Source organism: the organism of the source record quoted next, unplaced genomic scaffold, assembly GCF_019419815.1.
Source record: "Pyrus x bretschneideri cultivar Hongxiangsu unplaced genomic scaffold, Pyrus_bretschneideri_v1 Contig81, whole genome shotgun sequence".
Classification (NCBI taxonomy): Eukaryota; Viridiplantae; Streptophyta; class Magnoliopsida; order Rosales; family Rosaceae; genus Pyrus; species Pyrus x bretschneideri.
In genome coordinates, this window is record NW_025999822.1 from 728,329 (window position 1) to 754,346 (window position 26,018).

Here is a 26,018-nt window from a genome sequence, read left to right on the forward strand (position 1 = left end):
GGCCCCATTGGCTCACAAAACCGCTTGCACCCACACGTCTAGACAAGAACTTCGAGAATATGGTAAAATAATAGCTCATACGCGTTACGAAATAACGGTCAACGAAAGTTAACAATCTTGCCTCTAGAGGCATTTTGGTCAATTCATACATTTAAAATTAATAAAATCGTAAAATTAGGGACGAGTTATTACAAGATGGGTTATCATATTTTCAAAAATGAAACTGTACCTAACCAAGCCCTTTGTAACTGGCCGGTTCCTACAGGTTCACGGGTCCAATTTTTTTTTCTTTCTTAATTTTGAAGCCAAAAGTGTGGGTCGTCAATCTGGACTTGACAGAGATTATGAGTTTTGAGATCTAAGGCAATAAAAGGCGATATTAAGAGGGCAAGGGAGAAAGTTTTGGAGTCGCACAAGGAAATAAAGAGGGAGAGAGCGAGATCAGTTGTTGATATGATTCGACGAAGTTTGTGAGTTTTAAGATTGGAGGCGGCGGAAGGCGACATTGAGAGAGCGAGGGATAAGGATTTGGAGTCACAATAAAGAAGAGAGAGAGAGAGAGAGAGAGAGAGAGGGCGTGTTGCAACCTCCTGAAGTATCTCAATTATTAGAATTGGGAGAAGGCAAAAGGTATTTACATGAGTGGGTGGGGAGTTTACACTAACCTTCAAATGTTGTGTAAATTTGTCACGATGCTTTTCTAGCTGCTAGGACTTGAACAAGTTTAAATTTGTTCATCCATGATCTTGATTCTGCAACATAACATTTATCAAGCACACTGCAAAATTGTCATCCTTCTTCATGAGAGGCAGAGCCATCATAGGACGAAGTAAATCACTAATATATGTAGCAACAGTCCGAGCTAGGGCATCATTGCCTCAGTTTTTTGGACTCACCCCGCCCCGCCATTTTCCCCACCCTACCCGTCCCGCCTCGTTTTGTATATATAAATTTTGGACCTGTCCCGTACCCCCTTGAACCACGTGGATTCACCTCGACCTGTGGGTCTAGAACTCGTTTGCCCACCCTCAATACTAAATTGGTAGACATAAAGGGTTCTTATAAAAAAAAAATAGAATAGAATAGACCGATACAATGAATTTATTGGAATGGATGGACAAATAATTAGCATTTTAACAACATTTAGGAGGTCAAAAACACATTTCAAGTTTCAAAATTTTATTTTCCCGTTTAATTTTTCTTCGTATCTAGGATTTATTAAAACTATTTAAACAACTTTTAAAAGTTTTATTTCAATTATATCATATTATTAAACTGAAAATTTAAAGTTTCTCTAATTGAAAGTTTCTCTCAATTGTATCATATTATTCGTAACCATTAACAACTAATTGACCTTATGGATATTAATTAGCACTATAATCCATCCATACTGAGAAAGTTACATACCATAGGTGAGCTTCATGAAACAAATTATTAAAGGTGGTGGGTAAGATTACAACTAAAAACATGCATTTTTTAATTTTATTTATCATGATAAACACACTCTATATCACTTCAATTAAAAAGGCATAATCTAATACAATTTTTTGTGTGGCCATAAAGAACTGTAAATTGGCTTAATTAGTAATTTAGTAGGTAGGATGTCATACTATCACTAAATGATAACCGTAGCAATTCCTCACAATAAGATATTATATAAAATAAAACAAAAGAAATGATAGGACTTCCGGTAAGCATGCCACAAAGCTACATAGCCATATCTACAAGTTTCAGATTCTTATTATTTATTTCAAAGACAGAATATATAGGTAATTCTCAACCAATGCTCAACTGAAAGGCTGCGCAATTGTACAATTAAATTAATATATACCTAATTTGACTGGAAAGCTGATGCATGCATATTCATCATATCCCAATTCCCACAGATATATATACCCACAATTAACCCCAAGAAAACAATTAACAAACAGCTGGCAGTTCCTAGCAGCTTCAAATTATGCAAAATATGGGAATGAATCGATCGGTTCAGAATTGGCAGGTTTAATCATGGAATTAACGTCATATTATTGATATAAACGTTCCATGGATATGCTAATTTTGTTAGTGCTGCTATGTATGATTGGGAGTGTAGATTAATTAGACAGATTGGACACAGTTTAGAGAATGTTAATCACGATCAGCCTCAGATTAGAAAGAGGTATAACCACAAATTAAGGTAGCTAAACTGTCATTGTCTTAATTGTCTCAAGTCACTAAGTATAGATAATTTTTAATTTGAAATATCACGATCAATTGGAGAATGGCTATGTTGGTTTGTTGTGATTAGACTTAATCACCACTGAAAAGCCAACTAACTGTACTTGACTATGTATAAAACACTGTTATTTTATAGTGGTTTAATAGGTGTTGGTTATTGTACAAGGCATGCATGAAACAAGAAGTTACAGGGAAGGTCCAACAAATAAATTCTTATGGGTTACTTCATCGTTGTGTTGGATAACACGTCACACTTTGTCTAAGAACCCTCTCTTAACTAGTTGGTTGTCTCAAAATTCGTTGCCGTTTAAGACTCTTCTCACATATAACATAATTAATATGATAGCATCTTCATCACCTATTGATTCATTCTCTCTTATATCTCTAAAAAACCTTCTAGGAGGTGGCATTTGCTAATTAATAATCATAACAAATGCTTTTGTCGGTTACTTGGTTGAATTTGTTTAGATATCATTTTATTATATGCATTTCATTTCACACATATGAAGTGAATGAAAACATGAGATGGAATAAAAAAGAGCTTTGCAAACACAAATTTATTCATAAAAAGTAACAAACAATCTTGACCAATCTACAATGACACATATCATTTGATAAACTACAATATATATGTAAGGGTTAATTCCTGATATTATATTCACTCTCAACACGTTCACTCGTGTTTGGTGTCATTGAAGCCAAGCATATAAACAACATATTCATAAAGGATGGATGCTAGTAGCCTTCTCACTTAATCCTTCTCAATTTACATTCCCAACACTTCTTTTCTTCTTGCAATGTTACTTAATGATAATTTCTAGGTCACCAAATTAATACCAAAAATCAACCAAATTAGAAATTGTTGAATCATCTGATTAATGTTCTCAGAATTTGATTTTAATGTTTACATGAAAACTAAGGTTTCTCTATTTATTAGATAATTGTTATATGAATAAACGATTTCATATTCAGTTTATTATTATATTTATTTTTCTTTTTGCATTGTTAAAGAATGACCTAAAAAAATAAAAGATTCGGATCATCGTGCATCATTGCATAGTGAAAATGAGAGTTTGAGAAAGTAGAATAATGAGAATGTTAGTTCCATTCCCCTCCATAAAATACATTTTTTCAAAAAGTTTGCTATCAGTGACTCCCCTCCATAAAAAATATATTTCTTCAAAATCTAAGCATTATTCTGGCTGTTATTAGCTGCGCCTTGTTATTCATGTTACAAGTCCAAATCAGTTCATGTAGAATTGTTATGAGAATTTAATAAAGCCAACGTGCATTAAAATCTTGAGCAACCATGCATGTCACAAAATGCATTCAATGAGGACAACAAAAGGGTAAGAATTAGAAAGGTATGGGTTTACACAAGGCAAAAAGTAGGTTTTGTATGATGTGAAACAGTGGGTGCATCGATCATGCATGCATATGTAAAGAAAGTTAATTTGATTATATAGTCAAAGCGGTTTATTGAAATCTATTTTTTAAAGGGTTGTTAATGGTTAGGAATTACACAGGGTGTGTGTGTGTGTATGGTTGGAGAAATTATAACGTTGGGTTGCTTATATGGGTTTCTATTGGGAAGGTGAGAGAAAAAGGTAAATAATGGTTTTCATATAAAGACACTTGAAGATGTTTGGCTGTGCAAGTAACTGAAATGCTTTGCATTTACTGTTTGAAAGCTCTTTCGAACCCTTCCGTATATGAAGCTTCTTACAGATGTTAGTATTGAGAGAGAGAGAGAGAGAGGGAGGGAGAGAGATATGGTAGTCTAGCCCTAACGGTCTATTTTGATGGAGGAGACAGACATGCATATTGGGAAGTTGGTATATGCACCTCAAAAACAGCAGAAGATGACCTTTCACAACAGTTGCGGTGAAGATTAATGAGTTGAGAAGCAGCTTCGATGAAGAATATCATGAATACCTCATTATACCAGTATTGATTTGCAATCTGTGATTGATCAAATTATCATTATTTACAGTACAAGCGATCCTGATATTGTTTTTCGACTGTTTAGAGGGTGGCTTCACAAAATATCCTTCAACCATCAAATTATATGAAAAATCATATATTTCTTTTAAGATACAACGAGTTATCTAACACTAAAAGGGTGAGGGATTGAGATAAGCTACAGAATGAGCTTGCCATATAATTTAGCATCGAATGCGTCATTTATATATAAGAGCCAAACATAAGACCTGTTTATTTACAATAAGAGATGAATGTAATTAAATTGTAGTACTAATTAGCGAAAAAACATTCAAATGTGGACTAATTTCACTTCTATAAGAAAATTAATATTTTCAGTAACGTGTTTTACGAGTCATTCAATTATTATTAATTTTTTCAGGTAGTCTCTCAGTCAAATTTGAGAACTCAAATTAAGACATCAAAAAGACATCACTTCATGATTTGAATTTTTGGGATAAAGCTATTCGAAATTCAGGTCACAGTGATTTTCTTTTTTATTGTATTGGTAAATGGCTGTACAAGGGTTCCAATTTGTCATATCTATGTTATTTTCACTTCGAGAAATAACTTGAGTGTTGTTGCAGTCCTATTAGATTAGGAATGTGATCGTGCAAATCTTATTATATATGGAATATCCTTATGGGATTCTACTAAATCTCTTAGACTAGATATTATCCTATTAGAGTTGTAATCTTATTGGAGTAAGGATTTAACCTTCCCTACTACTATAAATAATCTCTCTCTTCTCTCTCTATGCCGCACCCCCTCTCTCGTTCTGGCCTCCATAATTGTTTAGTGAATTGTGCGTACAACACATTATTAGCACGCTCTTGAAGTTGCGCTAAAGAGAGTTTATTCTTCAATTAGGGGAGTATTACCTTTTAATCATTCTTTTTATGATTAAATTATTATTTTATTGAATTAATCTACATGATATTGATTCAATTTAATTTTAATGTGTTAAAAGTGATACAACGCATTGGAGATGCATGACTTTTAGAGAAGGATCTTCTACAAATTCATAGGTGTAGTTGTTTTCTGCCAATCAGGTTCTTTTAAAATAAAGTAAGATATTTGAAATGACCATGAAGCATGAAAACATTCCCTATGATGCATGAACCTTCTACATTTTCTGATATATATCTATATATATTATATGTTTCATATATTTGTCAATATATACGTTTCATACATTATGCAATTTTCGCTATATGGAATTTCTGATTCAAAGCATTGAAATAAATTAGAAGCAATTAGGGGTTTTCAAACCCTAGCAAAAGTTGAAAAAAAAATTGGGATTTTTGCAGCATAAGCCACAGCTCACCGCCACGAGCACCACCGAGCTGAGCCCTGCCATGTAAAGGACCTTGGGATGATGTTGTATGATGTCCAGACCACACAGTAGCATCCTTTTGGGCTTTGCTACGCATGTAAGACACACTAGGCCCTGGGCCTGGTAGGGTTTCCTCGGGCCTTCAGCCCACCCCAACTCCAAAAGAGGTCTGCAGCTTTCTTGGATCTGTTTTACTGTGTCATTGGCCTAAAAATCAATAGCCCTATGCTGCTAGGCCTTTGTTCTTAAGCCCAGGCCTGCCAGAAGCCTCAGCCCAACTCGCTAGTAGCCTATGCTGCTGGGCTTGCCTTCTCCCCGACCCAAAACCCAAAAGCCAGCTTCGGCTAGGCTTTTCCGCACACCCAGGCCAGCCCCGTGCTAGGCTTATCCCACCGTGCCCTTATTTTGGCCCAAACCAGCAGCCCATGCTACTAGGCTCAACCCATACTCACTGCTTGAAGCCCGTAGCCTCCACGAGGCTTATAAGGCATGCAACGGTACTGCAGGGCTTGTCCGTGGACTGCAGCTAGCCCAAGTAAGGCTGAGCTGCAACCCTTTTTTGACCCAATGCCAATTTTCAGCATTCTTGCGTTATAAATCATACCCATTTAATTTGGGGTATTTTGGTTTACGCTAATTAATTTTAATGTAATTGTCACTTGGCCTATTGCCAACCGAAGCTAATATGACTAGATTGTCATTACTTTGCTTCCACAATCGACCCCGTTTGTCCCGATTGATTGAATTAATTAAAAGTGACCAACAGTCCATTATTCTAACAGTTAATCCAAAATTATTCACCTGAAGATCACTTTTGGACATTAACGATTCAATGTTTATTTTCTATTTTGAACCGTTGACATCCTTTCGTAGTCCCAAAGCTCTCATACTTGAGTTCATGAAGCAACTCAAATCCACTACGCTTAAATCAACATATTATATTTTGTGTTCTTACAGGAACCTCTCTATATGAACTAAACGTTCTGTTTGGACCCGATTTTACATTATCGGCCCGAGTAATCAAGTGTCGTTGAATGATAGAGCGGTTGAAATAATTTTCAATTATTATTGAGAAATAATGTTGTGATTTTAATCATGATATTATCTATTAGTAATATAGTAAACCATTTAAACCTAATATTTGTTTAAATCCCCATTGATTTGACCATTTGGGATATTGGGATACGTACGGCAATGAAGCATGCGAGGATGGATGAATGCATGCATGGGTTAATGCGACAATAGAGTTATAGGCCTAGTTTTTGGTGACTTGATAAGCCTATGTTTTATTTTTGTTTTATCTGAAAAGTCATGGATAATCATAAAAGGACAATGCGGTTCGTCAGATGGTTTTTAATAGAAAATGGTCTCTTAAAGTGATCAGGTTGTGTTGCAAATGAAATGCAATTTATTATGCATGCACAGTTGTACCTGGACCAACATGGTGGAGAAAGAGAAGTTTCAGTTGGAATAGGATGCATGCATTTGGTGAGGTCATGTATGTGGAAAGATATACTTATATTTTCAAGAAAATTAAGAGATGGTCTTTATATTGGACGGCCAAGGTGATTAGACACCAGTTCTGAAGTGATATTGATAGAGTTAGAGTTGTAATTGGACTCTAAAAAATTATTATCTAGCAAGCAGAAGACATAATGCCATAAATACAAGATGCTCAGTGACGGAGAAGGGCTTCTCCAATTCAACACACAAATTGCCCTACGCAAACCCTCAAACATCTTGAGAATTTTTATTTTCTTTTTCCGCCAACACATCTTCAGTTTGGATAAACAGCACTATGAAGGCAACTGGCGAACATCTTCAGTTTGGATAAACAACACTGTTGTCGTAGAATTAACCGACCGAGGAGCACCTTTAGTTTGGATAAACAGCACTACGTCGAGGCCGACTGGTTACCTATCCAAGTCTCGGTCAAGAAGGGTTTTCGAATCCTTATTGGCAAAGGTCATCTTATTAGCCTTCTCGACGAAGTAAGGTGTTACAAGTTACTACATTCGACACATTGAACGCCGAGTGATTTTATGATTGGATACTCACAAGTGAGTTTCAGAGTTCAGCATTCTCACGGCCGAACCACATTTACCATCAAGACATACATCTCTTTTGAGTACTTATGTCCCTATAATTTGGAGCCAGTTCGACGTGCTTATACTTTTACGAATATAATCACCATGATCGAACCCGGCACCGACAATTCATGAACTTTGCAGAACTAGCAGACGTGTTCCTTCCTCGGTCGCAGTTGCAAGATCAAGAAGTCAGTAGCGCGTTCAACGCAACATTAACAAATTTTACTCCTCGGCTGAGCTCGGCCGACGAGTTCGCATTCCCCACGTCAACCGAAGGACGTAGTTAGCTCATTAGTTACTCGGCCTGTGCACCACATGAGCTTTGTAGTTTTTAGGGTCAACACATTCATAAACTAAATTGAACCTATAGTTTCCAATTTAGTGCCTTTGAACCCAAAGTTTTCATAAAACAATACATCCATGAAAACTCGAATTTTTCATGTAGACCATGTCTTAGAACCCGAATGTTCTAACTTTAATGCTTATGGATATTTTATTTCTTATAGCATTATTCACAATCTTGTTCCCTCCATTCAATGGATTGTCAAACCGTCAAAAGTTTGATCTCACTGATTTGGACGTTTCTAACAAAAACCACTTTATGTGGGTACAAAACGTGAATCTCCACTTGACTATCAAGAAGCTGAGAGACCATTATAGCTAACAATGGCATGGAATAGCTGAATAAGCCTCCGCTATGATTTTCATTCGAAGACTTATGCCTAAAGCATTACCCATAGAAGTACCTAGCGAACGAGGATTCCATGGCTTTTTAGCTTGCTCATATGGACTGTCTAATCATGAAAGACATTGCCTAAAGCACACCATGATTACGTACATGAATGAGTACGATTTTGAAGTTTATAAATCCGATAGAATTTCAACTCGAGAATACTTTCATCCTTCTATGTTTCTAAGTCGCTCCTGAGGCAGCAGTGTAGAGAGTAGAAGTTTACCAAATTCTTGAATCTGACTACTACCATAAATGTGAGAAAACGGTATAGACTCAGCTTCGGCTGGAGTCTACCAAATAGTGGTGCCCTGCTTCTACAGGGATGCATCGAATGGCATGATCTTCTTTGACAGAGGTGCACCGAATGGTATTGCTTTGATTCAAATGGAGGCTACCGAATCCAATTTTGGGTATGTCTCTCTCACAATCCAATTTAGAATTTGTTTTTACAACATATGGTAGAATCAGGACCTCCCAAGGTGTGGCATCATGCCCGAAGCATGATCATTGGCACCTAAGACCTAAAACTTCAAGACTAAGGGATAATATTCCCAAACCTCAATCCTGCATAATATACTTCCATCTCGATGGAATAGATCATTGGTTATGCACCTGTTTGTGCCTCTACCAATGTTGTTGAGGAGTACCAGTCTCGTTGTCAATATGTGAAACTAATTTTGCTCCACCGAACACTGTTGGAAGAGTAGAATTTTGATATGAATGGCTTGTTGGCCGAATCCCCTTAGTAATTTTGATTTACTTTGTGACCATTTTTCTATGTTCTTGGATTCCAGTTTGGTGTTTGTTTTAGTTATGGATTTTATCAATATTGTCCTCGAAAATAAGTTAATTGAATCATGTTTCTTGTATACATGTGACCGAATTCAATTAAACACGTGATTAGGTACGAATGTGGGAAAGTTAGTTGTCTGGATGAATGCGACACTACGCACACTAACCTTACACCTAAATCACATCTTTAGCAATGACTTCAAATCTATCTAACCTGAATAAGAGCATTGGCACACTCCTCATTGTATGAAGGGTACTACATTAAGAGACCTTATATTCTCCCAGTTTCGGAAGAACGTCGTTGAGTCTTAAGGATATTCGAGAGAACAATGATCATGAATGAAACCATTAAAGAAAATAAAGTGTAATATCTTTGCACCACCTCCAAAAATGAGCATGAAGCTTTGATTTGGGGCCAATGGGCTGTTTCTGAGTTGAGAACATGACACATGTGGCCGGCCTAGAACCTGGTGATTAAGCAGTTTACTTTCTTTGGCACAATCATTTGGGACATTTAGGTCGAACAATGATGCCACGAAGCATCTCCTTACCCGAAGTAATGATGAGGTGCTTACAAGCACACTATGCGAAGCCTACTCGTTAGGGAAATTGATTTTCTAAATCATCCCTAGCAAAGATACGAAACAACTCTTTTTTCAGAGTGGATTCAAAAGAATATATGTGGACTAATCCAACCAAAATGCGGATCATATAAATACTTATGGTTTTGGTTGATGAACCTACAAAATGGTCACATGTTTGTCCACACACATTGCTGCTAAACCTCATAGTCAATTTTAAGGGTTCACCACCTTACTTAACCCATAAAGTCTGGAAGACTTGATAATGCTAAAGAGTTTATATCGAACTTCGATAAGATTGTATTTTGTTGGGTTTATAATTGGACATCGAATTCCCATGTTCACCTTAAAAATAGCCTCATAGAGTGATCATAAAGCACAATTTAATTTTTCAGCCTGAACCTTGGTGAAAACACCAAGCTTTCAGTGTCTGCCTAGGGCTATGCAATCTTGTACGCAGCTATATTGGTCTGCCTTGAGGCCCATTGCCACCTAACCTATTTAACGTTACAGTTGATTACTAGGTATGAACCTAACGTTTCTTACTTACGCATTTAGGCATACATTCCATGTGCCAAGTTGCGCCATTGTAACATACCAATATGGGTCCTCACAAAAGGTTGTGAATCTTTGTCGATTATGATTCTCCTTCGTAATAGCTCTCTTAGAGCCCTTGCAAGCGATCTCTTTACCGAGCATTTGCGAATTATCACTTCAATGAGACAATCTTCCCGCCGTTAGGGGAGATAAGAACGTCAACTTTCCTGTAAAACGAGGTGAATTTGCATGGACGTTGCCCATTATGTCTCATCTCGATCCCCATACTACACAAGTGTGATAAGCAAGTATGATGTATTCTAGCTTTCAGAATGTTGCTTCAGATGTATTCCTTTAATCTAGCTAAAGTGACGAGATCATTTACTAGCTGCAAACATGTCTGCAAGGATAGACATACTTAATGGACGTCGAGTCAACATCCCTGAAGGGTGTGCCGCCCTTAAAGGATAGTTTGGCCGCTCCTGTTAGACAATCAGATACACCAGCGAATAGCTAATCAATCTGTCTTAGCTTGAAGCATGAAAGATCACTTGGTTAATAAGATTCACTTCCCTAGAAGAGGAAGAAGACATCACACAATGAATCCATACTCAATCGTTGTATCAAATCATTTCCATCTCATGAGATTACTCCAGAATACTCCCGAGACTTGAAATTATTGGTTCAGCATACTAGTTTGGATGAGATAATTGAACTGGAATGAGATTATTATCGATGATGTTTTCACTTATATTGGAGCTACTGACTTAAATAAAAAGTGATGATGTCGAACCGTGTTCCATTGATTAATGACAACGTAGAATTGATTGGATAACCAAAATCACAATCCAAGTTTAAATTCCTTACCAAAGTGTGTTTTGGACCTATCATTCCTACATTGCCTAAGGTAACCTTGTTGTGTTACAAGAGAGAAAGGAAGCATAATAAGATGAATGAAATAATGTGATATGATGCACACTTTACTGTGTAAGGTTTCTCTCAAACGCCCTTTGATTGATTGGAGCATTATGAAATATGGTTAGTATTTCTTCATAGGGATATAGATACGGAGATTTACATGTAAGTTCTGAAAAATTACATGGACTGGTTCAAATAGTTCCAAACCAGGGAACACCCTCTCAACTTGTTTGAGGCGTTCACTTACAGATTGAAGCAATCCAACAGATGTGGTATACCCGTCTAAGCGATTATTTGATTAGTTATGGATGTGAAATTATGCCCTAACATGTTAAACTATGAAGTCTTATTTCGAATTGCTAGAGTTTCAGTTTATGTCAATGACATGAATTTCACTAAAACTCTAGAGAGCTTGAGACAACTGCCTCGCATCTAAAGATGGAATTTGAGATGAAGGATCTTGGAAAACTCGTTTATGTCTTGACCTGAAGTTGAAGCATTGTTCTGATGGTACTTTGGTCTACCAGTCAAACTATACCTTGAAGATGTTACCTTTTGAGTATACCTATGATCTTCCAACACTATATGCAAATGAGACCCTTGAAAAGGTTATGGAATCTGAAGTTCCATATCTGAGTTCAACTTTGTGCCTTGTTGTACTTAGCTCATTGTATTAGATAGGACATCTCATTCATTGTTGATCTATTAGTAAAGATGCAATACCACGTCTACACGCGGCCACTGAATTGGTATTAAAGACGTTTGTCCACTACCTTGAAAGGTATTACGAACTTGGGCTAATCCCAACGCATCTCGAATGGATCTGACCCCCTTGATCATCAGAATGATGCTTGCCTTGTTTGTTACTTATCAAACCCGCATAAGGACCATCCCCTAATGGTTCTGTTTTTACCGTTAAGGATATCGCAATATCTTAGAGGTCCATGATATGACCTTAGTTGCGAAATCTTCGAATCGTTCCAAGACTCACTTCACTTCACTACGCCATATGTGAGATTACATGGTTGAGATCTCTTATTAAGCTTATTCGAAGTACTTGCTGTTTTCATCCATCGTTGAGTCCTGACAACGATCCATGAAGATTATGCCGCATGTATCAACCTGACCAAGACATGATACATCAACAAAGTCAACACCAAGACATATTGCGTCTACATCACATCAGCAAAACATCAGGAGATTGAAGTCATGCAAACCGATCCCAGACAACCTTGCCGACCTTTACACGATGTCACTACCGAAGTTAACTTTCCAGAAGCTTGTCCAAGGAATTGGTATGCCTAACTATTCATATGCAATGCTTCTAGTTCTTATTTGGAAGTTTTGTCAAACTCTGGGGGAGTATCCAAAAGTATATTCACTTGATCTTAATGTACTATTTTTCCCTACAAGTAGGAGCATTTTTCCCATTGGGTTTTTGCTACCTAACTAGGTTTTGGTTATGCACCCATCCTGGGCCGGTCATACCCTTGTGAGCTCTTCTACTTGCATCTATAAGACGTATAGTTTTGATTTAATGCAACTTCTCACTTTTCTCCTTAGTCTATGAGTTCTTATCCTACCTTGGGTTTTACCATAGCAATGTTTTGTGAGTTTTACCTTTTATGCATTCTTCCGTTGATCTGAGACTCGCATTCGCTCATTGTGCCAACAACTTCATCAACTGTACTTACTACATCGTTGAAGACCTAATGTGCCATTTGTTTGAGTATTTACATACTCAAGGGGGAATGTTGCAGTCATATTAGATTAGGAATGTGATCGCGTAAATCCTATCATATCTGATATATCCTTTTGGGATTTTACCATATCTCTTAGGCTAGATATTATCCTATTAGAGTTGTAATCCTATTGGGGTAAAGATTTAACCTTTCCTACTACTATAAATAAAGGCACAATGGGGTGATACAACACACACCTCACAATTACACATCTCTTTCTTCTTTCTCTATGCCGCACCCCCTCTCTATTTCTGACCTCCATAATTGTTTAGTAAATTATGCCTACAACAAGCGTAAGTTTATTTTCTAACGATGGGAAAATTGGGCCGGGTAATATTGGCTATGAAAGAAATCGAATTATTATTTACTTTTTGACCTAAAATTGATAAAACTTAAAACACTAGTAGGAAAATTCATAAAAATTGGGACCTAAAACTAATAAATTGGGACCTAAAATTAATTATTGACATTTGACCTAAAACTTTTTTTCTTTTTTTTGATAAAAGATCGAGAAAATTTCATTTCCAGAATGGGGGAGGTATGACACACATTACATCATAGCTTCTTCAAATAAAAGATCAGAGATTAGGTCTGGTGAAACCCGATCCCAAATACAATTGAGACTCGAAAGAAGAGCATAACACGCTAGATGGGGGGGGGGGGGGCAATATTATTTTGCTTGACGCCAAATATGGGTAGAAATAACTCTAATGATTGAGGCAATTAACGTCTTCGACTATTTTATAATATTGGCACGAAAATTGATATTAAACTGTAAGGTGGCAGAAAGTCAATTGAAAGTCTCGTTTTAAGATTGTCTTCTTAATATTTCTCAACTCGAGGATAAAGTTTAGGGTTAATTATTCTTCACAGTGGATAGGACAAATAATTGTTTGATCCTTGTCTTTTAAAAGGTAGAAAAACTTTCAATGTTAGAAAATGTTACACCATTGAAGGGATCAGTTAGTTCTACTGTCAAATTTAACTTTTATTTAGTGATGTGGCACTCTTTGAGATTTTTTGCTTACATTAATGTTGGAATGTCGCCACATGAACCATTTTTCATCTCTCTCTCTCTCTCTCTCTCTCTCTCTCTCTCTCTCTATATATATATATATATATATTTTTTTTTTTTTTTTTTTAAGACAATGCACTTATTTGTTATCTATGTGAACCCATTGGGTGCCATGTAATATTTTGTAACTTTAAAGGTTTTTTTTGCTAGTTTTAGAATTCTTTTCTTTTCATCAGGTACATTATTATGGTTATACATGCATGCACATATAATGTATAATGTACATTTTTTTAATAGAAGCTATACTCCGATTCGAAAATGTTTGAATCCAATACGCAATTGTTAAAAAATAAGACCTTAACTGACACACCCCGACCGAAGTCAGGGCATGCTGGCCGTCACATGAGAGTGACATAACCATGTGCACAGTGCGGAAGCTAAGAATAATAATAAAGTACGAATAAATAAAAACCAAGCTATACACTGAGTAAATAACATACATGTGCAAGCGTAAGTGTGAAAAACAATATTCAGAGCACGGAAGACCTAGTGCAGTCCGGGGGAAACAAACACTAAATAAACACACCCAGAGGTAGTCCTACACTGGTGATAATCTGTCAGATATGCCGAAAATTCCTCGGAGCCACCAAAAGAGTAATCCAACTAAAACCTGGAAGGGTGCAAAGCAGAAAGCATGAGTGGGCAAAAACAAAGCTTTTCAAATCATTTCAATAACAAAAGTTCTAACCCCTCGCCGTAAAACCTGTATAGTTTCCCAGAAAATATATTATGCGCATATATATAAAACATGCTCAGAAGTATGCCATGTCAAATGCCTCTAAATAAAATGTAAGTACTCAGGTAATGTCAATCAATGCCATGTAATCTGTCAGCCGGAGTCACCTAATGTGACCTGTACGGCTGAATCTAGAGCTCAAATCCCCAACTCACTAACTATACCTGCACACGAGTCGGAACCACCTAAAGTGGTCTGTACGACAGGACTAGGTGTAAATAAATACTTTCAAGTGTTACGATCACGTGAAGACAGGACGAATAATTGTGGGTCATTTACGAGTCAAAACCACCTAAAGTGGTCTGTACGACAGAACTGTGCACCTAACTTGGATCCAAGATGAGCGTATGGTGCGGGAGGTGAACATCACGTGAAGGACTGTGCCCTACTCTGGGCGGGAGCACTAACACCGGGGGTGCAGGTTATGAGCTCTCTATGCATCTCACATCACTACTAATCACAAACATAAATCATAACTTACCTGTGCGTCCGCAGCATCAAACATACATATATGCAACTACTAATGCATAATGAAATAGGCAAATGCAATGCATGGCCTTTAAAAACATATAGACAATTCATTTCATTTTATGGGAAAATCACAAGTATATATGTATATATGGAAAACCAAAAGCCCACTCACTGGTATGTAGAAGGGTCGTAACCCCCTTACCTCGAGTGACTGCACTCGTCCTCGAGATAGGTCTCACCTATATGCGAAACAACTATAAAAACGTTAATTTAAAGTACATAACACAAACTAGGTAATAACTTCTCATACAATGCTCAAATGGGGTGTGTGAATACACCAACGTGATCTACTCAACTTCACAAACATCCCCATATTTTTAAAATAATTTTCCGACGTCACACGCGCCCCCACGCGCCGGCCAAGGCACGGCCACACGCGCAGGCACGTGTCTGGCACACTGACGGCGTCATTTAACGCCGTCAAGAATATTCCGATATATCTTACAGATTCTATTAAAGTTAACCTAACGCAGTTAGGAATATTCCGTCCAAACTGACGGAATATTCCGTCGTCTTCTCCGGCCAACCTCCGACACCGTCGCCGTCGCCGAAAAATCGGGAAATTTTCTAAACTTAATTTCTCACTCGTTTTTCACCCAAATTTCACGAAATTGGTACCAAAAAGAAGTTTACAACTAGAGGAACAAAACCTTACCACTTTCAAGCACTTAAACCAACGGAATCTTGCCGAAAAAACTTCACCAAATCCTGCCAAACCTGCAACTCACAATCCCGATGTCCAAAACCTTCAAACGAACCACCCCGAGCTTCCTAAGGACCTCACCAAGCTTCCTACAACCCTGAATTCTCAAAAACACATGATTTTACGTGTTCATGAATAGTACTCCGAATTGAACATCTCGGGTTCGACATGAAAACGAAGGTGTCCTTACCTGAAATGGGTATGGTTGAACTCATATGAAGCTCACGAACACAAAGGTATAAGTCTCCACCACGATCTATCACGTTTTCAAAGGATTTGATCTTGTTCGTACAAAGAAGAAAGGAAAGGGAGAGAGAGACAGGGATACGGGAAAGGGAAAGGATGAGAATGAGTGTGGATGTGTGTGTGTGGTCCAAAAGCAAGCAAGCAAAACTCCAAAATAACCACACAACGAAACAAAACCACTAGGGGCAAAACTGTCATTTTACCACTACGGTGCGAAAAATCCGGGACGGGCTGTCACATTAACCATCACGGTTATCCACCTCTTTCAACAATGTACATTTAAAAAAAAAATTACAACAATGTACGTAATTACATGAATAATGTTTAATAAAGGGAAAAATTAGAATCTAATCTGCCATCAGCCTTTAACAATACAATAAAATCAACTTTGTTCAAAGACGACATTCTAATTTTCTTGTTTCTGGAGACAACGTAATTTATGATCCACAAAATATTATGAAAATGTACCTAACCACCATGGTTAACCATCACTTACAACAATGTACCTTTTAAAGGAAACTACAACAATGTACTTAGTTACATAAACAATGTTTAATAAAGGGAAAAAAAATTAAAATCTAATAGCTTTAATATAAATCAAATCAAATAAAGTCAATTTGTTCAAAGATGAGATTCTAAGTTTCTTGTTTTTGGGTGACGATGTAATTTATGATTCACAAAATGTTATGAAAAGATTGAACTATATACATACGTATTGTATCTTATACCTTTTAACTTTGTGGACAATTCTTTTTATCATTTCATGCAATCATATTCTTATACTAAGGTGTGTAAAATAAATTAGTATCAAACTCGTAATTCACAAGATTCAAACTTAAGACCTCTCACTTATAAGTGAAGATAAATACTACTAGATCGTATTATTAAATAGTATTGGTTAAACAAAATTTCTTAAATATAAGTAATATAAAATGAGAAAAATTGGGAAAACCTTAGAATATGTCTAGAGTTTCGAATTAAGGAACCAAAGTTGTGCAAACCTTTAATATGTTTTACAGTTTCAAATTAATGAGATTGTCAAATGTCAACTTTAGGACAATACATTCAATGAAGACGCTAAGATGATAATGTCTCAAACTTATCTCATATTGTCACATGTATCACTTTGGTGTCCCGTTCATGTAAATCCTTCCTAGTCATAGAGCCTAGAAAAATCATATGCACAGTAGCTAATTAAGTGATAACCTAGTTTACATAAACCCTAAAGGCTAGCTGGACTATACGTAGTCAACTAATTGTGGTTACATAGTCAACTAATTGTGGTTAGGTTGTGAATCCACGTGGGCCTCGTTTAGCGCTAAACACAGTCTACTTATAAAATACGGTACAGAGACAATTTTTTTTTTGTATCAGATTGGTGTACTATGATGTGCATATATTATGTCAATTAATAAATTTATCTCATTGGATGTTGATTGTATCCATCACTTATCACAAGAAATGGTATACTAATGTAGTATAAAAGTATGATCTCCATAACATTACTCATCAACTTATGGATAAATTTGGACAACATAAATATTGCTACTCTAGTCGCACCGTCTAAAAACCCTTTTTCTACTACTTCCTCCATTCATAAATTTTTTTTTTTACAAACGATAGTATCTACACTGAGATGTGGGAGAGTAGGCTAAGGTTTACAATGAGTTTACCATAATAATGTGGTTTAACTCCACCTTTGGCGAGAACCGAACTTAAGACCTCTCACTTACAAATGAAGAGAAATATCACTAAATCATATTACTAACAACTCACATTTAAAATATATATATATATATGACAAAGAAGATCCCCATCGGATCTTAGAATCACACATCAAAATATAAACTATGAGCAACGAAAAAAAATAAAATTCATATATATATGACAAAGAAGATCCCCATCGGATCTTAGAATCACCATATTAGGCTTTTAGAGACAGTGGTTTTGTCCTTTTTTTTTTTTTTTTTTTTTTTTTTTCAAATAGTGGAGTGATGGTGATTTGTATCTTATATTACTGTCCAATTTTTGGACTTACATCGTTTCAATTAAAAAAAAAAGGAAAATTTTTTTAGGAACTCCAAAACTATCGTGCGATGAGCTTTAATGAATTAGTTTTTTTTTTGTTGTACCTCAAACATCGCCACGTAATGTTATAATTCTACTTAAATGCAATGAGTTTTAATGAATTAATTTTTGAGACAAACAGATATTGAAAGAGGAAAAATGCAAACCAAAGACCTTGAATACAAAAAAAAATAAAAATAAAAACTTAACTAACTACATTACAAGTCATTTTCATTCATTCACTTGTATCTAAAAATTTAGTTTTAGAACTAAAAACAAAACAAAAGAAAGAACGAAAAAAAAAAAAAACAGGAAACAAGGTATTACATGATTGGATGGACTTTTTGGATTGGTACATCCACCAATTGCAATTGCACACTGATTTCACACCCACTAGGTTCTTAACTGATGTTTATGTTTTCATTTGAGTTGTCGTTTGAATGGAACGAATTATGGACAAAGGCAGACGGTTTACCCATACTTTTCTTGATGTTGCACGGCATTATTGGCCTCAGCCTAAAAACTCTCTTTTTAATTTTCCATGAAAAGAATCAACATTAACAATACAAAAAAGAATCATGCTATATAAACTTGTATTTAGACGGGGTCATATAACTATTGAACTTGCTTAATTTAATAAGGCATCTACGTACCATGTCGTCCAATAGAAATATACTTTTCATATACCCATAAGAGTAATGTAACTATCAAAGCCTGCTTTAAGAATATGTGTTAAATTTTTCTAGTCGTTTTCAATATCCAATTAAAACACTAATCATTTAATTTGAACTACTTTTAAAATAATTATAACATTTCAGATTATTAAAAGTGTTTTTGACCTTGTTTGGCAGAAAAATTTAAAAGTATTTCTAAGTTAAGAAAACCATACAGCAAAAGTTTATTTTTCAAAAATTTCGATGAGCTTATAACAAACACGTATATAAGCAAAAGTCCTCGTTTGAAAAGCATTTTCAAATGGATCCTAAAGCTATCAAATTGACTAAAGATTTTTGATGAAGTTGGTTTGATCCATAATAATAAGATAGTTTAGTTAGCTTAATGTGAATTGCTAGGATCGTAGGCTGGCCAATTATCAAGCTTTCATCTTAACTATTAACCTAAAAAGCAAAAGCAACATTATAATTTTGTAACGAAATATGTACACATCGTGTGATACGTACTTATGGCGTATGATCGTATCAAGACCTACACATCAACGACATATCCTTTTAAGGACGTATAAGCTGCATTACATGGCGCATGTGGGCGCTTTAACAACTTACTAGTTATATCAATTTGTTGTAGCCAAATGAGGGTATGCCAGCTTGAAGTTTACCAACTGCCCTTTATATTAATAAAAATGGTTTAAACTGTTCCATCTACCGTATAAACTGCTTCCAATGAGAAGAATTATGAGCTTAAAACAGCAAAGTCTAATAAATTACACTATTTAGTTCACACAGAAATGGACCTCTATGTTTGCTAAAACAAGGTTGTACGTACCAAACATCATTATAAACAGATGAAAAAAGAATAAATTAATTATAAAATTATTACTTATTGCTATAATTCGTTTTGTCCTAGTATTACTATTGGTCAATGTCACTAGTACTGTTTGAAAGAATCGACCTAATACAACAATCAATATTGTGGCTTTAACATTAGTTTATATTGTCCCACTAATTAATTTCTGATTGCCATTCTTTTTATTTTTGTTGGATGCTTTTTTTAATTACCTTAATGGAAAAATTAGGTTTCCATCTCTAATTTTTCTATTTCATTGATTAAGATCTTATTCTTTTTCATCTTTTTATCAAGGTATTTTGGTTTTTATCCATGTTATTATTTTGATAATTAAATATTTACATGTCAACATATTTAAATTCTATAAGTAAAATTATTTAATCATTTCCAAATACAACTATTTAGTGTTAGTAACCTTACATTCGGTATATTTTTATTTTTATTTTTAACTTGCACTCATTTTTTAATTTGCAACCATATAATTAAGAATTATTAGAATCTCTTACATTTTTTTTTAACTTGTTTAGACTAAAAATCTATTCCTTTACAAAATTTAGTTTAGATGCTTTGATTAATTGTCAACTCAACATTTTTCTGTTTATTTTATATACACTTAAGCTAGCTAAAAACTAATTTCCTACAATCTAGGAATTTTAAATTTATAGTTTATTAAAAATATTAATTTAACTAATCTTCATTTGTCACTAAAAAAATTAACTTTTTCTTTCTGTTATTATGTTTAATTACTCTCTTCCTTTATAAATTTAAAAAAAAAGTCATTAATACTTTCATAAGAAAAATTCATTAATTTGTTAAAATTTTACATATAGTTATATAAAAAAAATGTATTTAAAACTTATGGTACATTTGAAAATAAACGTACTGAACATTTGGTATGTTTAGATTTTAAATTTACAAAGAAACAAAATGTACCAAAAATCCGAATGTACGATAAAATCAAATGTACCTATATTATAGGTAATCAAGCGTATCAATATAATCAAACAAACCTCTAATAAAATTATAAAAAAACAATGTTTAATCAAATTCTTAAAAGGAATAGATGTTTAATCAACGAAATTGAAAAATGAGGCGCCTATATCAAAATGCTCCTATTTTTAATTTGTACCCATATATTTAATTTATTTTTGTACCCATATTTTTAATCTTTTATTTGTACACATAATTATTTTTAATCTTTTATTTGTACCCATATCTTTATCATGTAAAATAAAATGTCTGATCAGATTTCACAAAGTTTAAATTTGAAAAAAAAAAACAATTAAAAATCCCTATTTGGTATTAATCTTTGCATGATTTTAGAGAAGAATTATAAATTTTCCTTATTAAATTTCTTAATTAATAGTGAAATTCAATATTTTCTCCTTCAATCAAAGTATTAATTCAAATTAATAAAATTTGAGTCTAAGGTTTTGGTAAACTAGGGATCACAACCAAATTTTTCCTTAATAATATTTTAAAAAATAGACGGGAAGCCATATGAGTCTCACATCGGAGAGATAACACTAAGGCCTTTTATGACAAAACCTACCCAACATCCAATAATAAGTGGTTAAGATGAGAATAAATCGGTAATATTGGTGGTAAACTATGCTTTGTCTAAAATGTTTATTACCATATTCCCTGCACTAGGAGAAATGTCCCTTTTATTAAAACTATAAGCTGCCCAAAACTTTAGGTCTTGATTAACATGGCTCAGTGGATTAAGTATATATGTGCATGTTTAAATAAATAAATAATTAAATATGTGTGTGCGTGTATGAGAGGGAGAGATAAACAGTTGGGAATATGAGGGTAAAGTTTAATTGTAAGCCAATGACATAACAAGAAAAGGCTCATTTGGCTCTACAGGTTTCATGTAGATATAGAGGATTAATGTGTCGTGTAAAACCAACAAAAGTGACTGCCCATCCATAACCCTAAACCGACCCCTCACTTTATTCCTCTTTGTTCTGCAATATTTTCTTTTCTCTATATATCTTTGTGGGCTCGCAGCTGCTAGGAACTTCCCTGTGGCGGTGTAATTGATCATCATGTCCTAGAAGAACAACTGTCATATAATAGCTCAAGCATCAAATTAAAGACCGTTTACATGGAGGATTATGGGGATGAAGCAAAGAGTACAGGTTGCCCACGAGGACATTGGAGGCCTGCCGAGGATGAAAAACTCCGGCAACTTGTCGAGCAATACGGTGCACAGAACTGGAACTCTATTGCTGAGAAGCTTCAAGGAAGATCAGGTATAAACCTCACCATGTTTTTGTGTGTTGTTTTGTGTTTGTTGTGTGTTTGTGCTTAATTGTTGTTGTGTTGGTTTGGGAAAACAATCTTGGATTTTTTTTTCTTAACCAGCTCTGTAACCTAATATTCTCTTTAATTAATTTAGACCATGAGCGTCTTACGACTTAATGAATTAATATGAAAATACACGCGTGCTCATATACACAAACAATTTGGGAGATGATATATACACATGCTTTAATTTTACCCACCTTGTTACCTAATTTTTTTTTATCTTAATTAATCTTTGATAGGAAAGAGTTGTAGATTGAGGTGGTTTAATCAGCTAGACCCGAGAATCAACCGAAGGCCGTTCAGCGAGGAAGAGGAAGAGAGGCTTCTGGCAGCACATCGCATTCATGGAAACAAGTGGGCGCTGATAGCAAGGCTTTTTCCCGGTCGGACTGATAATGCTGTGAAGAATCATTGGCATGTTATAATGGCAAGAAGGCAAAGAGAACAGTCCAAAGTTTGTGGGAAGAAAAGTTTCCAAGATTTCTTCAACGATCACTCACCAAATTCCTCCTCAATTTCTAACAATTTTGATGCAGGCAGGAAATTAAGATCTCAAGGATCATCAATCGGGTTTGGTCGGAATAATATTAGTACTAAGTTCTTTGAATTCCAAAACCTGAATAAAGATAGGGCAATGTTCATGGATTCAAGGCCTACTAGCTCCCTTCCTTATAATTGGAGCTTTGCTTCAATGCCAACAACATCAAACAAGTCATCATCTTCAGTGGATTTATTGGGAAGAGAAAGAAGAGAATACATCAACAATGGTAATTCTAATTATACGATTTCTGAGCTCTCGAAAGGTTCGCATCCTCAACTCGTTCATCGTAGACATAATCCGACTTCCTCATTCCTGTATGGTTGCTATAGAGGTTCTTCTAGTAATGCATTTGGGCGTCCAACTTACAGTAGTCCTTTTGGGTGCCCCGGTAATCTTGCCGACCATCATATTAATCGTCAGGATCAACACGGAAGTACGTTCAAGGAAGTGTTGCCTAATCTTTATGAGAATGCATCAACGTTGCCAAAGTGGAGGGTTGCAGCTACAACTACTAAATTTGATGACCATGATCCTCAAGATCACGTGTCTATCGATCATCACAAGGAAACTCCCTTCATAGATTTTCTTGGTGTGGGGATCTCTTCTTAATAATCATGCCCAAACTATGGAAATTTAATTTAATATTTTTTTATATTATTGTATTTTCAAAAGGGAGGGCATGCAGATATTTAGGATATATTATAGCAAGTTAATATATTATGACCGGTGATACTTACCCTAGTTCTTGTATTTAGGGACACCCGCCACCGGTATGTAGTTGCTAGTACTCAAATTAGTTCTCTAGGGTTGAGGTTTTTAAGAATCAAATATTTAATATATGTTGTCCTTAATAATAAAAAAGTTGTTGATAATTTTCTCTGCTATTTGTCTCATTTTAATCAATGCCAGATAGCAAAAGGATCATCATTTTAAATTTTTCAATGAAATGTAGGCTTTAAGTACTCCATGCAAGCAGCAGTTCATAGCTGTATGTATTACATTTTTGGCATATGACATTGATGTTCATCACCATATATAATGCAATTTTCATGGTTTTCAAACAGTGCGAGCACCTGGAACCTGCATCTTTTCCTATCTTAAGATAGTCTAACTTAGAGCATCGAAAATCCCTTTTAGAGAAATCCCTAGGACATTCCAAGTCATACTTCCCATAAAAGTAGTTCAGTGCCTCTAGAGTCATTTTTCTTGGAACTTCCTTTCAGGGTAACTCTAAGGCAAGTTGCAAACCTTATACATTTTTACCCTTTAACTTATTTTGTCCATTTTTTTTTTCTCTCATATTTTATCTTGTGAATTCAAAAGGTTAACGTCATTCTTTGGAATTAATATCCAATCTTCATACAGGCAACAAGTAAGCCATATATAATGCATGCTGTCACTAAAAACAGCTATCAAAAGAAAATTTGAAATCCTTAACCATCATTGTATACAAGTGATGTGATGCACGAATTGCCAATGAAGACTTGAACTGTATTTATTTTGTCTCAAAGTTTCAGTAAGAAATGTCTGGATTTGTGGACATGCGACATATAAATAAATAGGAACTCTTCTTTGTTATTCTTTTTCCCCGGGGTGTAGTCTCATTTTGCATAGATGTTCCGGAAAACCATTTTATCAATAACCTTCTACATTTTATTTATTTATTTTACTTACATTGTGTTTTTTTTTTCCTTTTTCTTAATTGCTTCCTTGTTTGGTATCATCAAAGGCTTATAAAATGATCAATAAAACTATTTAAACACACAAAACTGACGTTCTTACTATTATATTTTTTAACAAATAATACTTTAACATAATATATATATATATATATATGGAGGCGAAACTATATCAGTGTGTATCATTTTTATATGTCCAGTAACACTCTAACCTAAAAAACTTATATGTCCAATAATTCGTTTTCTTCTCATGATATATTCACTGAATCAAGAACGACCGCCATATTTGACTAAGCCATATTTTGGTCTACTCCATGGTATCTAGATGATGAATGATTGACTTGTACGACTTACCTTGGGAAATTCCTATTTTGTCAATCATTTTGTTTATTTATTTATTTAGTACAAGCGAAGGTTTAAGTTTGAAGATGAAGCATAAAACAAACAACAATAATAAACAAGTTTTATCCTACTAAATGAGGTTAACTGTATAAATCTTAGAATGCCACTGCGCTCAATTTTGCGTCAAATTTTCCGTTAGCTCCAATTACACTATATCTTTTCTTAAATTCTATGTTCAAGTGTTCCTAGGTCTTCCTCCACTCCTTTTGTCCTAAGCCTCTGTCTCATTATCACATTTTTTAACTGGAACATTTGTAGATTTTTGTTTCACATGTCCAAACCACCTTAACCAATTTTCTCTCATCTTATCTTCAATTACGGCCATTCCTACTTTACTTTGGATATCCTCATTCTTAATCTTGTCATTTCTCATGTGCCTACACATCCAACGAAACATTTTCATTTTCGTTAAACTCATTTTTTGCACGTGATGATGCTTGACCATCCAGCTTTCCGTGCCATAAAGCATTACTGGTCTTATTGCCGTCATGTAATTTTTTCCTTGAGCTTTAGTGTCATGCGAAGGTCACATGACACACCCGATGCGCTTTTCCACTTCATTCATCCAGCTTGAATTCTATAGCTAAGATAACAAAGGAGTTCGCTATATGGTACTTCTTGGTCTCAAATCCTAAAAATGTTCACTATATGGTACTTCTTGGTCTCTAATCCTCATCTCTATATCATTTGGACCTCTATTCCCACTGAACTTGCATTCCATATACTCTGTCTTTGACCAACTTAGGTGAAAACTTTTAGATTCAAACACTTTCCACCAAAAGTTAAGCATGACATTTACTTACTCATCTGTTTCATCTATCAGTAATATATCATTTATGAAAAGCATACACCAAGGGATAACATCTTGAACATGTCCCATTAACTCATCCATTACCAATGCAAAAGACTTAAAGCTGAGCCTTGGTGTAACCTTATAGTTATGGGAAAGCTTTTAGTTTATCCTTGATGAGTTCTTACTGCAACCTTTGCTTCATCATACATATCATTTATTCCTTGGATATATGTTACGACCAATGACACTAGCTAACCAACTAAAAGAGCTACCCTAAATGAACTAGTTGCGACAAGAGCGGCTAGTTCACTAGCTAATAAAGATGCCACAACTATTTCTTCATGAAGAGCTGCAAAGGCGAAGAGCGTATCTAAGTCATACTCATTTCTTCTCTAGAATATGCCCAAGAATTTCTCTTGGGACCCTATTATAAGTTTTTGTTTTTTCAATTTATAAAGACCATTTGCAAATCTTTTTGC

The 26,018-nt window shown here is 35.1% G+C and overlaps 1 protein-coding gene across 1 annotated transcript; it reads left to right on the top strand.

The window, feature by feature from the left end:
* Positions 1-21,735: 21,735 nt before the first annotated feature.
* Positions 21,736-23,549, top strand: LOC103957898 (transcription factor MYB14). The gene is made up of 2 exons (XM_009370121.3): positions 21,736-22,069; positions 22,364-23,549. The coding sequence occupies exons 1-2, from the start codon at positions 21,922-21,924 to the stop codon at positions 23,272-23,274; spliced, it is 1,059 nt and encodes a 352-aa protein (XP_009368396.1). The 5' UTR covers positions 21,736-21,921; the 3' UTR covers positions 23,275-23,549.
* The last annotated feature ends 2,469 nt before the right edge of the window (positions 23,550-26,018 follow it).